The 17,809-nt window shown below is 37.4% G+C and overlaps 1 protein-coding gene and 1 pseudogene across 1 annotated transcript in view; one reads left to right on the forward strand and one right to left on the reverse strand.

The window, feature by feature from the left end:
- Nucleotides 1-17,809, reverse strand: part of HSD17B4 (hydroxysteroid 17-beta dehydrogenase 4) — a 91,768-nt gene that overhangs the window by 19,068 nt on the left and 54,891 nt on the right. The window contains exons 18-21 of the mRNA XM_060008972.1: nucleotides 7,779-7,848; nucleotides 6,972-7,078; nucleotides 5,384-5,470; nucleotides 303-389 (exon numbers count right to left, since the gene is read on the reverse strand). Of these exons, the coding sequence (XP_059864955.1) occupies nucleotides 303-389; nucleotides 5,384-5,470; nucleotides 6,972-7,078; nucleotides 7,779-7,848 (351 nt within the window). The remainder of the gene's footprint in view (nucleotides 1-302; nucleotides 390-5,383; nucleotides 5,471-6,971; nucleotides 7,079-7,778; nucleotides 7,849-17,809) is intronic.
- Nucleotides 2,891-5,150, forward strand: LOC132422136 (large ribosomal subunit protein eL21-like; annotated as a pseudogene).

Here is a 17,809-nt window from a genome sequence, read left to right on the forward strand (position 1 = left end):
TTCTCCCAAATACTATTTAAGATTTCTCATTAAACAACTGATTTACTTACTCTAAAACTAGAAAATTACTTATATTCTCTTGAAAGATACCCTAGTATCCACACAAAAAAGTTTTTTTAAAAATTCATAAGTTGTCAAAATATTCCTTTTTCTCCAAGCAGTTTTAAATTAATGTTCTCCAGTTCGAGTTAAGAATCTTTCATAGCTCTTAATTTACTAAAGTAGACTGAATATTCTTAAAGTGATCTTAATTGAAATTCATAAGTCAGGGTATGACTTGGATGTCAGTGGTTATAACCCACCTCGGATGGTGTCTTAGCTAAAACATCAGCTGTTGGCACAAGATCCACATATGCATTTGAAATGACGATGTCTCCAGTTCCTTGGACCTTATAAAGGTACAAGAGGAAAAAGAAAAACAACCAGTTCACTCCGATGATTCCAAAGAAAATACAATTTCATTGTGAAACAGTATAAAATCTTTTAAAAGAAATTTACATTTTTCTTCATATGAAAAAGAAAATAATCCAAATTAAATAAACAGTTCATAACTTAAATATCAAGAGAAATAACATGAAAGCTTACTGATTTAATACAAGTGTTAATTAACCCTAACTGTAGAATCAACTGGAGCCCTTTCAAAAAATATTTATGACCAGGTCCCATCTCCAAATATTCCAATTTAAATGGTCTGGGGTGGACCCTGAGCATTGGTATTTGGGGGATTTTTTTTTTTCCCAATATAAGTATGTCTAATGGGGAGCCAGGGTGAGAATTGCTTAATTCTTATAAATAGTAAAAGGCATGGCACAAAATCCACATGAGGTAGGGGTACGTAAAGTGTATTTGTTCGGTTAACATAGAATGAAATTGGGTAGGAACAGACCACAGTCTTTGTAAAGAAATAATTCTAGCTCTTATTTCAAAAAGGAAGTGTACACAGTATAAAGTAATACTTAAATAGCCTTTTTATAAAATATTAAAGGAATTATAATTCCTAATATATCAGCTAAAATTATTCCAGTGGTATTCTTTCATAAAAGTATGGTATTGCTACAAATGTATAGGACAATGTCTAAAACTTAAGGCAGCATTTATTAAAACTGACTTTTAACAATCAGGAAGATCATTCTCCCTTGACTACTCCCCATTATACTTCAGAAAAAAAGATCTTCCAAACAATCGTACCTCAAGAAACAAGAAAGATCTCATATAAATAGGCTAACATTACACCTGAAGCACTTAGAAGAAGAAGAACAAAAAAAACCCCAAGTTAGCAGAAGGAAAGAAATCATAAAGATCAGATCATATATAAATGAAAAAGAAATGAAGGAAACAATAGCAAAGATCAATAAAACTAAAAGCCAGTTCTTTGACAAGAGAAACAAAATTGATAAACCACGAGCCAAGACTCATCAAGAAAAAAAGGGAGAAGACTCAAATCAATAGAATTAGAAATAAAAAAGGAGAAGTAACAACTGACACTGCAGAAATACAAAGGATCATGAGAGATTACTACAAGCAACTATATGCCAATAAAATGGACAACCTGGAAGAAATGGACAAATTCTTAGAAAAGCACAGCCTCCTGAGACTGAACCAGGAAGGAATAGAAAATATAAACAGACCATTCACAAGCACTGAAATTGAAACTGTGACTAAAAATCTTCCAACAAACAAAAGTCCAGGACCAGACAGATTCACAGGAGAATTCTATCAAACATTTAGAGAAGAGCTAATACCTATCCTTCACAAACTCTTCCAAACTATAGCAGAGGTAGGGACATTCCCAAACTCATTCAATGAGGCCACCATAACCCTGATACCAAAACCAGACAAAGATGTCACAAAGAAAGAAAACTACAGGCCAATATCACTGATGAACACAGATGCAAAAATCCTCAACAAAATACTAGCAAACAGAACCCAACAGCACATTAAAAGGATAATACACCATGATCAAGTGGGGTTTATCCCAGTAATGCAAGGATTTTTCAATATACACAAATCAATCAATGTGATAAACCATATTAACAAATTGAAGGAGAAAAACCATATGATCATCTAAATAGATGCAGAAAAAGCTTTCGACAAAATTCAACACCGATTTATGAAAAAAGCTCTCCAGAAACAAGGCATAGAGGGAACTTACCTCAACACAATAAAGGCCATGTATGACAAACCCACAGCCAACATCATCCTCAATGGTGAAAAACTGAAACCATTTCCACTAAGATCAGGAATAAGACAAGGCTGCCCACTCTCACCACTCTTATTCAACATAGTTTTGGAAGTTTTAGCCACAGCAATCAGAGAAGAAAAAGAAATAAAAAGAATACAAATCAGAAAAAAAGAAGTAAAACTGTCACTGTTTGCAGATGACATGATACTATACACAGAAAAGATGCTACCAGAAAACTACTAGAGCTAATCAATGGATTTCGTAAAATAGCAGGATACAAAATTAATGCACAGAAATCTCTTGCATTCCTATACACAAATGATGAAAAATCTGAAAAAGAAATTAAGGAAACACTCCCATTTACCACTGCATCAAAAAGAATAGAATACCTAGGAATAAACCTACCTAAGGAGACAAAAGACCTGTATGCAGAAAACTATAGGAGACTGATGAAAGAAATTAAAGATAATATAAACAGATGGAGAGATATAACATGTTTTTGGATTGGAAGAATCAATATAGTGAAAATGACTATACTACCCAAAACAATCTACAGATTCAATGCAATCACTATCAAACTGCCAATGGCATTTTTCACATAACTAGAACAAAAAATTTCACAATTTATATGGAAACACAAAAGACCCCGAATAGCCAAAGCAATCTTGAGAAAGAAAAACGGAGCTGGAGGAATCAGGCTCCCTGACTTCAGACTATACTACAAAGCTACAGTAATCAAGACAGTATGGTACTGACACAAAAACAGAAATATAGATCAATGGAACAGGATAGAAAGCCCAGAGACAAGCCCACACACATATGGTCACCTTGTCTTTGATAAAGGAGGCAAGAGTATACAATGGAGAAAAGATAGCCTCTTCAGTAAGTGGTGCTGGGAAAACTGGACAGTTACATGTAAAAGAATGAAATTAGAACACTCCCTAACACCATACACAAAAATAAACTCAAAATGGATTAAAGACCTAAAGGTAAGGCCAGACACTATAAAACTCTTAAGAGGAAAACATAGGCAGAACACTCTACGACATAAATCACAGCAAGGTCCTTTTTGACCCACCTCCTAGAGTTATGGAAATAAAAACAAAAATAAATGGGACCTAATGAAACTTAAAAGCTTTTGCACAGCAAAGGAAACCATAAACAAGATGAAAAGACAACCCTCAGAATGGGAGAAAATATTTGCAAATGAAGCAACTGACGAAGGATTAATCTCCAAAATACACAGGCAGCTCATGCAGCTCAATACCAAAAAAACAAACAACCCAATCCAAGAATGGGCAGAAGACCTAAATAGACATTTCTCCAAAGAAGATATACAAATTTCCAACAAACACATGAAAGGATGCTCAACATCACTAATTATTAGAGAGATGCAAATCAAAACTACAATGAGGTATCCCCTCACACTGGTCAGAATGGTTATCATCAAAAAATTTAAAAACAATAAATGCTGGAGAGGGTGTGGAGAAAAGGGACCCCTCTTGCACTGCTGGTGGGAATGTGAATTGGTACAGCCACTATGGAGAACAGTATGGAGGTTCCTTAACAAACTAAAAACAGAACTACCATACAACCCAGCGATCCCACTACTGAGCATATACCCTGAGAAAACCATAATTCGAAAAGAGTCATGTACCACAATGTTCACTGCAGCACTATTTAGAATAGCCAGGACATGGAAGCAACCTAAGTGTCCACCGACAGATAAATGGATAAAGAAGATGTGCCACATATATACAATGAAATATAAACTGTTATTACTGTTGGTGGTGGTATTTAAACTGCTCGACACAAACCATCAATGTAGTACAAATGATCAGGCCAAAAAGTATCACCCTGGTCAATTGTATTAACAAAAATAATCTGTAAAAAACTTATAAAAGGCTGATTGCACGTCCTTTTAGTATTTTACTGGAGCACTGCTAACAGCCTCACCCCAAAATTACTTAACTCTATAGGGAGATATACTGTCTTGTTACTTACTATTAATTAAGCCCAGACTCTGTGACCTAAGACGTTAATTTGTGGGTTTTTGTGTGATCAAAATGCACACGGTTTCTGTCCAGTAGGAAATATAACCGTAACAGATATGGTTTTACTGTTTCATAGGACAATTGACTAGTTTTGTCTCTAACTCAGCAAAATTATTTTAGAATGCTTTCCCTGTTGGACCACATAAACCCTGTTGTTCTAGTTCTCCTTTGAACCAGTTTTATCATCTTGCTAGCTCCCTCGTTAAGGAATTAAATAAATTTTCATCACATTTTCATTTTATATCTGTCTGAGAGTCATGCCTTTAATTTTCTGAAGATTATATTCTGACAACAACTTGAATGATGGGTTGAGCCAAAAAGATATGGTTGGTTGGGTTTTCAGAAATGCTATGTAGACAGGCACCAATTTAGCTGAGAATAAAAAACAGAAAATAGCTTCTTTTCGGCCAGAACAGCCATCTTCCAGTAATTCACCAAAATGACCAACACAAAGGGAAAGAGGAGGGGCACCCGCTACATTTAGAAAACATGGAGCTGCTCCTTTGGCTGCATACATGCGAATCTACAAGAAAGGTGATATTGTAGATATCAAGGGAACGGGCACTGCTCAAAACGGAATGCCCCACAAATGTTACCATGGCAAAACTGGGAGAGTCTACAATGTTACCCAGCATGCTGTTGGCATCATTGTAAACAAACAAGTTAAGGGCAAGATTCTTGCCTAGAGAATTAATGTGCGTATCGAGCATGTTAAGCACTCTAAGAGCCAAGATAGCTTCCTGAAACTAGTGAAGGAAAATGATCAGAAAAAGAAGGAAGCCAAAGAGAAAGGTACTTGGGTTCAGCTGAAGTGCCAGCCTGCTCCACCCAGGGAAGCACACTTCATGAGAACCAATGGAAAAGAGCCTGAACTGCTGGAGCCCATTCCCTATGAATTCATGGCATGATGGGGGTAAAGAAAATAAAAAATCTGGACTGTAAAAAAAAAAAAAAAACAGAAAATAAAAAACAAGGTACAGAAGCATCTTATTTTCAATTAAAAGTTACCACTGATTTTTTTTAAAAACTTTCTAAGTTTTATATCATATCCATAGTAATAACCAAAAGTATGCTAGGATGGAACATAATTATAGGATACAGTGAAGAGGGTAACAAAACAATGTACCTCTAACTACATTATTCATACCTTGGTTTGGAAATGGATTCTACTTCCTTCCTTCCACATCTCAGTTTGTAGAGTTTGTCCTGGATATACTGGTTTTGCAAAACGAACCTTTAAAAAAAATGTGTTTTAGGGTTAAAAATGTTTTAATACGAAACTTTTCCACTTTGCAGGGGGGGTGGAATTTGAGGGGAAGGTTGGAGAGCATAAAAGGAAGAAACAGAGACTGGACTATACTTAAATTCATAAAAATAGTAATATGATACAATTAGTAGAGAAAGGATATAGTTAGTAAAAGTTAATTCTTTGTCTTTCAAAGTATAGAATCAATAAATAGTTTAATCTTGACAAATCAAAACACAGAAGAATAATCATATTAAGTAGAGTTATATAGGTAACCACCAGAACAACTTAACAGAAGCAGTTAAAAGTGGCACTAATTAAGTCTGAGGAATAAGACCTGGGGTTGTTGTATAGGACAGAATAATTACACTTTTTATTTCCTAATTTTCTATACTATTTTACTTGCTCTGTATACATATTATTGGCTGATTTTTTAAATAATTATAATAATAACTATAAAATAGTTATAATAATGAGAATAATCAGTGTTATCAAAGGCAAGACATCAGAAAATAAATTTCCACTGCTGCATGGATCACAAACTGATAAAAGCTTTTGGAGCTATTTGACACTGCCTTAAAATTTTGTTTCTTTTTTTTTTAAGTATATGTCTTTCGATTTATGCAAAATTGTGCAGAGTCAGTTTTCTTTGTAATTTATAATGGATGAAAACTTGAATCCAACTTAAAAGTGCAAAACTAGGGCTTCCCTGGTGGTACAGTGGTTAAGAATCCGCCTGCCAATGCAGGGGACACGGGTTCAAGCCCTGGTCCAGGAAGATCCCACATGCCGCAGAGCAACTAAGCCCGTGCGCCACAACTACTGAGCCTGCGCTCTTGAGCCCGTGAGCCATAACTATTGAGCCCACGTGCTATAACTACTGAAGCCCGCACACCTAGAGCCTGTGCTCCGCAGCAAGAGAAGCCACCGCAATGAGAAGCCCATGCACTGCAACGAAGAGTAGCCCCTGCTCACCGCAACTAGAGAAAGCCCGCACACAGCAAGGAAGACCCAATGCAGTCAAAAATAAATAAACTTAAAGTGACCACAAAAAAAAAAGTGCAAAACTAAAATCAATATGCAGCCAACATACTGATATAGGTGCATGTTTATTAGAGTTCAAATGCAGCCACTTAACATTTTCAATTAAATTAAGGCAAATTATAAAACAGTAAAAAATGAATAAATAAATTTTTAAAGGTAAATCTCGAGTTTTTGTTAAGGCATATAAGCTGCTATATGTATGTCCCTAACTATTTATAAAACAATCAAATTAATCTGTTAAAAGTATAACTGTATATAATATCCTTCATGATGCATGTGTAATAGAGGCATTTATAGCTACAAAAAGAAAACTTGCTGATTGCCAAGTCAATGAAATAATAAAAATAATAACTTCAGTATAGTACCTATTTTTAAGTGAAGTCACTAAGACTCCTCTAAAACTAAAAAGGAACAAGTAGTTAAATTATTACTAATTTACACACACCTTAATTGCTTTGAATCTTGACACGTCATTATCTGCAAACTGCTGTAAAACATGCCTGGCAGAAAATCCAAATGTACATAATCCATGTAATATGGGCTTGTCAAAACCTAAAAATGAGAGAGAGAATTTAGTGAGATAAAGGCACATTTCATGTTTAAAAACCAAGAACAGTTCATTCAGGACTTGAAAAATACATTTTTAAACTGCATTAGCCTGAATCATACCATCTATTTTAACACATTATTGACTGGGGGGATTTTTGCAGAAACTAACGCCTATGGCGTTAATACGTCTCCGGTCAATAATGTGTTAAGAAACATGGAAAATATTTTATAAATAATACTTCCTGGGCAAAAAATTATGAAATAAACAAAAAAAGAAAAAAAAAGAAAGGAATGTCAGAAATCTGGGGACACAAATAATTATTTTGTTTAGCTTTGGTTGTAACCATGAAATCATCCACAGTGATTTCAATATCCATGTATGTAGATGATCCTTCTTCAACCTTTCAGTTCTTTGCTCTCCCCTCCAACGGCCTCGACCTTCACGATAACTCAGACACCCATCCCCATGGTGCTATCCTAGACCTTGCACTAGCAGGAGCTACCTTCCACCATAATCTGAATTTCACGTACACCAATTTCTGAACACTACTTCCCACCTTTCCATGTCCTTTGCATAAACATATTAGGAGAGGGCTATTTTTTAAATGTTACTCAAACTTCCAGTCATAAGTAGCGACATCTTTAAGTATTATTTAGATAACTGAGCTAATATTTTCATTGGCTCACATTACTAGCAACTCACCTGCTAAGTTAGCAAAGTCAGGATCAATGTGTAAGGGATTCCAGTCTCCACTGAGGCGGTACAAAGCAGCCTGTGGAGAAAGAATTATAAAATAAACTAGCACCCAGTGCCTTCTTAGAATACATTAAACTAAAAACAGGAAATATGGCTGGTTATTGCATAAGAAATGCATTATAATGTACCTAATAGTAGCTCTGATTAAAAAATAACTATTTCTAACAAAAAAAGATTAAGTGTAAATCAAATGCTTTTTGTAACACCTGCCACTGAAATCAGAAGGGGTGAGGACTGTCAAATAATAGGAAGGGGAACCAAGAACTACATCTGGGAACAACACTGGTTACCACTGCCTAAGGAGAAATTCACAAAAAGGAATCCATCAATCTACTCTCATTAAAACACAATGAAGGGCTTCCCTAGTGGTGCACTGGTTAAGAATCCACCTGCCAATGCAGGGGACACAGATTTGATCCCTGGTCTGGGAAGATCCCACATGCCACAGAGCAACTAAGCCCGTGTGCCACAACTACTGAGCCTGCGCTCTAGAGCCTGCGAGCCACAACTACTGAAGCCCAAGCACCCCAACTACTGAAGCCCACATGCCCTAGAGCCCGCGCTCCGCAACAAAGAGAAGCCACCATAATGAGAAGCCCGTGCACCACAACGAAGAGTAGCCCCCACTCGCCGCAACTAGAGAAAGCCCGCGCACAGCAACGAAGACCCAATGCAGCCAAAAATTAATTAATTAATTTTTTAAAAAAGAAAAGAAAGAAACATTAAAAAAAAAACACAGTGAAGATAAGGTGTAAATGTTTATAGCCTCTTCTAACCAAGCAAAATTTATGCCAACTTTCTTAATGGGGTGTTTTAAATTGAAGCCTGTAACCCAATACTAGACATATAAACATCACACACTCCTCACAAACTTTCATTCTACTGGGTACACTAAATCCTGAGATCAGCTCATCCTGCAAAAAAACAGACTAATAACTTGCCATTAAGATTATATTCCTGCTTACTCCAGATCCTCACATCACTTCTGTACTTAGACAAGGCAGAATTAGCAGAAAGATATAGATAACAATAGGAAAAAAGTCACCACACTTCCCAGCATTTAAATTGTGCATTGGTCAAATGAGAGAGTACTTTTCAGTACTGAAGGGAAGAAATTCATAAAAGAGCTAACAGTAAGTATTTAATGTACCTGTGTATTAACTATGGGGCTGCCTCCAGACTTCTCTTTCTTATCAACTGCTAGGTCAAGCTTTCCAAGACTATTAAAATGTTGTGTAGAGACTAGCCATGTCAGCATACCTGACTTTCTTAATGAGTTTTTGTTGTTTTTAATTATTGATTATTCTTTTTTAACAAATTTTATTTACAGAAAATAACATCTCCTCTAATTCATAGGAAAATGTTGTTTACTTTTTAATGTTTTGTACAATTTTAATAAGCTCTTTCTCTTTCCCATCACTCTATATGATAGTTTTCTAAATTATTCACTTTTTTAATGACTCAGTATTTTTTCCCTTTATATGACTTCTAAAAATAATTAAATCAAATCAACAATTATCAAATAGATGTGACTTAAGATTCTGTATAAGATGGTAGAGGATTAAATGATAAATTTTAGAAAGCACTTTAAAAAAAATAAAACACTAGGCAAATATACATCATCACGTTGCATACAAATGGAAAAAAAAAATGACGAATTTCAGGGTCCAAAGGGGAAGGTGTCAAACACACAATAGATCATGGGCTTTGGCACCAGACAGACCTAGGTTCAAATCCAGCTCTGCCATTAGTGGGCAATTTTCTTTATCACCCTAAGCCTCAATCTTCTCATTTAAAAAACTGAGAGGCTAATCAAACTCTTACAGAGCATTATCCTTGATAAATATTAATACCTCAATAAATGTGAACTATTATGATTATTTTAAAAGATTTCAGCAACAGTATAAGACAATCAAGTTTTTAAGATTAGTGCCAGTGTTCTTACCCCACAGATATTATTCCTATAAATGAAAAGAAACAACTCTTCTAAAGAAATCATATTAAAGGAATATGAAAATTTTCATATTATTTCAATGACAGCATTGCTTCCAACAGGAGGCAGAATTAGCAAAGATATAAAAGATCTATCATGAGAAATGACTAAAGTCAACTGATTGGATGTTTAACTAAATTCAATCATAATGCAAAATAACCGTTCTCCAAACAATAAAGAACACTATCAAGGTTTATTTTCTGAATATCTTGAAGGACTTTCATATTTCAGAAGAAAAGCAAAAAGCTTCGTGTTTTGTTCTGTTTCATTTCTGCCTAGATGTAAAAATCACTAAAAGTCACACATACAAACTAAGAAAAATAGCTCTATATTGTCTTACTTGAGTATTAAATGTAAGTGGGAGGATCTTCCATATATGAGTAAATTAGTTCTTAGTTTTATTTATTTAAAGTGTACCAGTAGGGACTTCCCTAGTGGTCCAGTGGTTAAGAATCCACCTTCCAGTGCAGGGGACATGGGTTTGATCCCTGGTCAGGGAACTAACACCCCACATGCCAAGGGGCAACTAGGCCCTTGTGCCACAACTACTGAGCGCACGCCCTCTAGAGCCCGCGCGCCACAACTAGAAAGCCCACACGCCACAACTACTGAACCCACACACTCTGGAGCCTGCGCACCACTAGAGAGCCTGCGTGCCACAACTACTGAGCCCACGCGCCACAACTAGAGAGCCCACATGCCGCAGTGAAAGATTCCGCATGCCGCAACGAAGACCCTGCGTGCCACAACTAAGACCCAATGCAGCCAAATAAGTAAGTAATTTTTTTAAGTGTACCATTAAGTTAAACTAAATGCTAAATTAAAAGGGTCAGGAATTAGTTCTTCCCAAATCCTCACATCCCCTAAAAAAGCAAACAGATCAACAAGAACAAGTAAAACTACACAGATCTCAGGCCTACAGTGTAACTAGAAGAGAAAAACCACAAACTTCAAATTCCTCTAAGTAGAAAAATAAACACCTATATCCAGCAGCATTGTCTTCTGAGCACACTCTCAAAACTACTAGAGAGAGCGGTAGGGGTGGGGCGGGGGAGTATAGCAGAAGCTCATGGAAGAGAAAAAAAGGAAACAAAGAAAAATCACTTCGAGACACAGACAGTCTACCTCGAGGACAAAAATACTGAGAAGAATCCTGGAAGATTAGAATACTGACTACTGAGCAAAGAATTAAAAGTGCATGCACCTCCAAATGGCAGTCCTAGAAAGGCAATACTTCGAGGGAGAAGAGGATAAAACAAAGATGTCCCCTTTGAAGACTGAATGGTGAAGAAAAAGCAGCAAGAGGGGAAATTTATGATCCTGCAGGATAAAGAGAACTAAAAAAAATTTAATAAAACACTTCCCCACTATGCCCTACTCCAAAAAGCCATCCATTAAAGAAAAGGCACTTTGCTATACTGACAGAAGATGACAATCTTGAATTTCTTTAAGAAAGAATCTTGTAAACCATCCCAAACTACTAACTTTACCTACAAAATGCATACAGGTAAGTAATCTCCATCTGTGCAAAGCTACAATAAGACTAAAAAAGAAAATAAGAACCAAAACATTATTATAAATAAAATTTTCCCAGAAAGAACAACTAGCAAACAGAAGAAAACGATAACACAATACTCAAGCATTTGGGGATAGGAAATAAACATCTTGAATCTGAAATTCAAAAACCAAGAATATAAATGGACAAAAAACATGAAGAAATGAAGTAAGAGATGATTAAACTTGGGAAAGAAATAAAAGAAAAATCAAAATCATATTAGAAATTGAAGACTAAATTATAATGTTCTCAAAGGAGAACATATTCAAACAAAATTTTAATAAGGCGCATAGAAGAAAAAAAAGAAAAAAACCAAGAGGATGGAAATGAAATAAAGAACTAAAAAAGGACAGAGAGAAAATGGTTGGAAGAAAGATAGAAAAAGATCCAATGTACATAAAGAGTACCTGAAGAAATAAAAATAAAACAATGAATAAGAACTAATATTTAAAATTATCACCCTAGAAAACTTTTTGAAAATAAAAGATCTGAACACACATATTAAAAAGGCCCACCAGGTACATGGGAAAACTGACCTGGAATGAGCAACACTGAGATTTATCCTAGTAAAACTATTAGATTTTTAAAGATAAAGGAAAAAAAAATCCTAAAGCCCTCAAGGATAAAGATCAAGTAACTTAGAGGAAGATAATGACTGGCATCAGACTTCTAAACAGCAATATAGAAAGTCAGGCAACAATGGAACACCATTTTAAGAAACTCAAGATTTCATATCCAGCCAAGCTGTCCTTCAAGTATCCAGGGTATAGAAAAATAGTTTTAAATACATAGGAACCAGACTTCCCTGGTGGCGCAGTGGTTAAGAATCCGCCTGCCAATGCAGGGGACATGGGTTCAAGCCCTGGTCCAGGAAGATCCCACATGCCACGGAGCAACTAAGCCCAGGCGCCATAACTACTGAGCTTGTGCTCTAGAGCCCGTGAGCTACAACTACTTAGCCCATGTGCCACAACTACTGAAGCCCACACGCCTAGAGCCCGTGCTCCGAAACAAAGAGAAACCACCACAATGAGAAGCCCGCGCACCACAACGAAGAGGAGCCCCCGCTCGCTGCAACTAGAGAAAGCCCGCACATAGCGATGAAGAAGACCCAATGCAGCCAAAAATAAATAAATAAATTTATTTTAAAAATAATAATAAGATAAATAAATAAATAGGAACCAAAGGAATACTATACACGAGGCCTTCTTGGGGAACCTACCACAGGAGGAGCTTTATCCAACCAGGAGATATGGGAGAAACTTTGGCAAAAGGATTGATATATATTCAATTGCAAATCTAAGACTAAAACAAAGGTGGGGAAGAGGCAAGAATAATATATAAATGTTAAACTGTTCTGAAAAAGTAAAATTAATGCATTCCCCAAAATGTGAACTATAAGGGAAAGAGAAACAAGAAAATAAAATAGGCTCTTTAATTGTTAGAAACAAGTAGGAAACAAAGCACAGCAATAAAAACTGAAAAAACAAATAGTAATAAATGAGAAAATTGGGCACTATGGGCATATAAAAAGGTACAGAATTTCCACTTCCGGCCTAGATGGAATAAGTGGAATGAACTTACTCTTCCACAGTAAACAATTAGGAAAAAAAATTTTTTTAAGTGGGCGAGGGGGATACTGTTCTTAGATACTGGACAGGAGGCAGAACAGGATTATGATTCTTGATAGAAAAGAAACAAAAAAGATGGACTCTACAATGGCCACAGTGCTCTGCCTGACAGCACTTTCTAGACTGCAGTGCAAAAAGGGAAACAGAAACATAGCAAAACAGTCTCAAAGAGTTAAAGAGATAAAGATCAGAGTTCTGGGAGAATGGGCAGTTAGAATGTAGATGTACTGAAAAGGAGGAAGCTACACAGGAAACAGTTCCAGAAATTTAAATAGAAGTCCCCTTGAGGGCCACAGAGAAAGGCCCTGGAAGATGAGACACCACGTGAAGAAGAAGCCAGGTGGAGATTAGAGGCACGCCAGCCAACAGGGAGCACTAAGACCCTGCACTTGTGAAAGAGCCATCCTGGACTTTCCTGCCCCACCCAGACGCCATCTCAGAACAGCTACACGAGTGACAGCCAACACCATTTGTAGCACAAGGACCGCCCAGGCGGTCAGAGTCATGCAAAATAATAAATCATTGTTTCAAAACAAAATTTTAAAAGTACTTATAATACACATGGTAATATAATAAAGAATTATATTTTAATGGAGTATAACCAATATTCCAAAGATTAACTTTATTTAACAATGATGGTAGCTAAAATCCTAATTGTTAGAATAAGTAGTATGAGATATGTATCTGGGGAAAATAAAGATACTTGTTTTCATTCTCCTCAAATACAAAGCCTAACACCTGTTACCTATTTATTCTTTGGTCTTTCTAGATTATTGGGGATGAATTTTCTCTTTATTAATTATGAAAAACCATGAAGTATACATGTAATATCATACCAGTTTGAAGATGAAGAAATTCTCCTAAAGACATGAAAAACAAAATATTCCAGAAGTGATATTGGTAGAGCGATGGTTGCTAGTTTCCCTACTGATTGAGAAGTTACTTATTTAATTTAAATAGCTGGCACAAAGTTTATGCTATAACAACATAATCTGTTCCATTTCCACTTCTCCTTAAAGGTCTGTTCATCCACAATCATCTCCCACCACTCTCCGGTGTGAATGCTCTAATTCTTACTCCTTGTACATACATCATGCTCTTTTCTGCTATCATTACTAAGTTCTTATCCCCTTCCAGGCCATACTGCAAGCCTTATATCCCTGGTAAGAGAGAATATCTATACACCATTTTAGTTCAGAAGTCCCATCTTTCCTACCAAACTCTTCTGTATGTCATTCTCTAATAAGTAGCCCATCTCAGAATGTCTACAGCACTTACTCTACAATTCAAAGCCTTGTATTTAATCATTCGTTGCTTAGAATAGGTGCCCCAGAAATTAAGACATCTACACCTTGTATCTAAGTATCCTTTCAGTTCCTTGTCAATAGATCACACTTCTTCTACTTGATTTGTATCTCCTATAGCACAGATCCAATTTAAAACAGCCCACAAATCCCCTGAAATTTAAGCAAAGTTTTATGCAAAATGTTTCTGAAGAAACAGTCGGTAGTTTTTATCATATTCTCAAGTGACCATATGATACAAATGGTCAGGAACCTCTGTCAAATGATGGGTGTCCATTATTTATACAAAAAATATTTGTTAACTTATAAACTGTCCTTTGTCACACAGCAAAATACTCAAGTCTGCTAAAAGCTAACAAAAAGTTCTATTCATCTGAAAAAAGAAAAAAAAAATCTTTCTGCTTACTGTATAAAGCAATTCAAGCCATGGAAACTATTCAGCTTTTCTTATCTACAGCAGATACATTTTATTATTTCAGTAACACAAGAATAATAATGGAGCATTTCTGGGTTTTCTGAACCATGAAACCATGAAGTCTTCTGTTCTTTAGTGTGCTAATAAAATTAATTTCACTATGAAGCTTTAATTAAACATAAATATGAGTGCTCTCTTAAGAAACTGATAAGAAATAGGGATAGGAAGAACATTTAAAGGCAAAAACTAATCTGAGGTAGAAAGTATTGTTCTATCACCCAATTATATAGTGTATAAAAAAATACAATTAATATATTCCAAACTTAATTCTTTCTGGCTCATGAAATTATATTCCTATTTGCCAGCACACATAAATCCTGCAGTTCTCATATCAAGTATATCAAAATTAGTATCAAAAAATAAGTGAATTTTACAAATAATGTGCTGTCATTACCTGCTTATTCACAGCATAACTTCAGAGCTTTACAAATTCTGTTCTATGTCTGCATGGTTAGTATTCTGGCCATCATAGGGAAGAATCTTCAGGTCTCTCAAAAACAAAGTTGCTTTTCTCATCTTTATGGTCACCTTTTGTTTCTTAGATAAATCTTTGCATGCTTACAGAATTTGTTAACTGACAGGGCATTTTAACTCCTCCATCAGAAAACATATTATTTACGCCAAACAAAAGAGATTAAATCATCTACTCCTTCTCCGATGCTTTACTGTACCTGTCCACTAAAGTTAGCATAAAATAATCTCTCTCGAAGCAATGTAGCTCAGTTTTCTTTTCCAATAGAAGAAAGGATAACTGAAATTTGCCTTTTATTTTATCCTGCTCTCTAAGGCTTTAATGAAATTCTTCACTACTAAGCTAGGCAGTCTCCTTAAGGCAAGCAATCCACTGCCAACAAAGCATAACGCTTTTTCAATTGACTAATGAAAAGCCATTTTACATTTTTTTTGATACCTAGTGGATACTCAGAACACAGCCACTACTTTTGGACTCACAAAATTACAGGGTATCAGAGTTATAAATCAAAAAGTGTCAGGAGTCAGGTGGCTTTATCACTTTTCAAAAATACATTCTTGAGGCTTCCAGGAAGATGGCGGAAGAGTAAGACGCGGAAATCACCCTCCTCCCCACAGATACACCAGAAATACATCTACACGTGGAACAACTCCTACAGAACACCTACTGAACGCTGACAGAAGACCTCAGACCTCCCAAAAGGCAAGAAACCCCCCCACGTACCTGGGTAGGGCAAAAGAAAAAAGAATAAACAGAGGCAAAAGAATAGGGACGGGACCTCACCAGTGGGAGGGAGCTGTGAAGGAGGAAATGTTTCCACACACTAGGAAGCTCCTTCGCGGGCAGACTGTGGATGGCGGAGAGGGAAGCTTCGGAGCCGCGGAGGAGAGCACAGCAACAGGGGTGCGGGGGGCAAAGCGAAGAGATTCCCTCACAGAGGATCAGGGCCGACTGGCACTCACCAGCCCGAGAGGCTTGTCTGCTCACTCGCTGGGGCGAGCGGGGCTGGGAGCTGAGGCTCGGGCTTCGGTCGGAGCGCCGGGAAAGGACTGGGGTTGGTGGCGTGAACACAGACTGCAGGGGATTAGTGCACCACGGCTGGCCGGGAGGGAGTCCGGGAAAAGTCTGGACCTGCCGAAGAGGCAAGAGACTTTTTCTTCCCTCTTTGTTTCCTGGTGCTCGAGGAGAGGGGATTAAGAACGCTGCTTAAAGGAGCTCCAGAGATGGGCGCGAGCCGCGGCTAAAAGCGCGGACCCCAGAGACGGGCATGAGACGCTAAGGCTGCTGCTACCGCCACCAAGAAGCCTGTGTGCCATCCACACCCCTCTTCCGGGGAGCCTGTGCAGCCCGCCAGTGCCAGGGTCCCGTGATCCAGGGACAACTTCCGCGGGAGAACGCACGGCGCGCCTCAGGCTGGTACAACGTCATGCCGGCCTCTGCCGCCGCAGGCTCGCCACGCATCCGTGCCCCTCCCTCCCCCCCGGCCTGAGTGAGCCAGAGCCCCCGAATCAGCGGCTCCTTTAACCCTGTCCTGTCTGAGCAAAGAACAGACGCCCTCCGGCGACCTACATGCAGAGGCGGGGCCAAATCCAAAGCTGAGCCCCAGTGAGCTGTGAGAACAAAGAAGAGAAAGGGAAATCTCTCCCAGCAGCCTCAGAAGCAGCAGATTAAAGCTCCACAATCAACTTGATGTACCCTGCATCTGTGGAATACATGAATAGACAACCAATCATCCCAAATTGAGGAGGTGGACTTTGAGAGCAAGATTTATGATTTTTTTCCCCTTTTCCTCTTTTTGTGAGTGTGTATGTGTATGCTTCTGTGTGAGATTTTGTCTTTATAGCTTTGCTTCCACCATTTGTCCAAGGGTTCTATCCGTCCGTTTTTTGTTTTTCTTAATAATTACTTTTTATTTTAATAACTTTCTTTTATTTTACTTTATCTTCGTTCTTTCTTTCCTTCCTTATCTCCTTTAGACAACGAATCATCCAAATTGAGAAGGTGGACTTTGAGAGCAAGATTTATGATTTTTTTCCCCTTTTCCTCTTTTTGTGAGCGTATCTGTGTATGCTTCTGTGTGAGATTTTGTCTGTATAGCTTTGCTTCCACCATTTGTCCTAGGGTTCTATCCGTCCATTTTTTTTTTTGTTTTTTCTCTTAATAATTATATTTTTATTTTAATAACTTTATTATATTTTATCTTACTTTATTTTATTTACTTTATCTTCTTTCTTTCTTTTTTCCTTCCTTCACTCCTTCCTTCCTTCCTCCCTCCCTCCCTCCCTCCCTTCTTTCTTTCTTTCTTTCTTTCTACTTTTTCTCCCTTTTATTCTGAGCCGTGTGGATGAAAGGCTCTTGGTGCTGCAGCCAGGAGTCAGTGCTGTACCTCTGAGGTGGGAGAGCCAACTTCAGGACACTGGTCCACAAGAGACCTCCCAGCTCCACATAATATCAAATGGCGAAAATCTACCAGAGATCTCCACCTCAATGCCAGCACCCAGCTTCACTCAACGACCAGCAAGCTACAGTGCTGGGCATCCTATGCCA

This window comes from Delphinus delphis, chromosome 3, assembly GCF_949987515.2.
Source record: "Delphinus delphis chromosome 3, mDelDel1.2, whole genome shotgun sequence".
NCBI classification, from domain to species: Eukaryota; Metazoa; Chordata; class Mammalia; order Artiodactyla; family Delphinidae; genus Delphinus; species Delphinus delphis.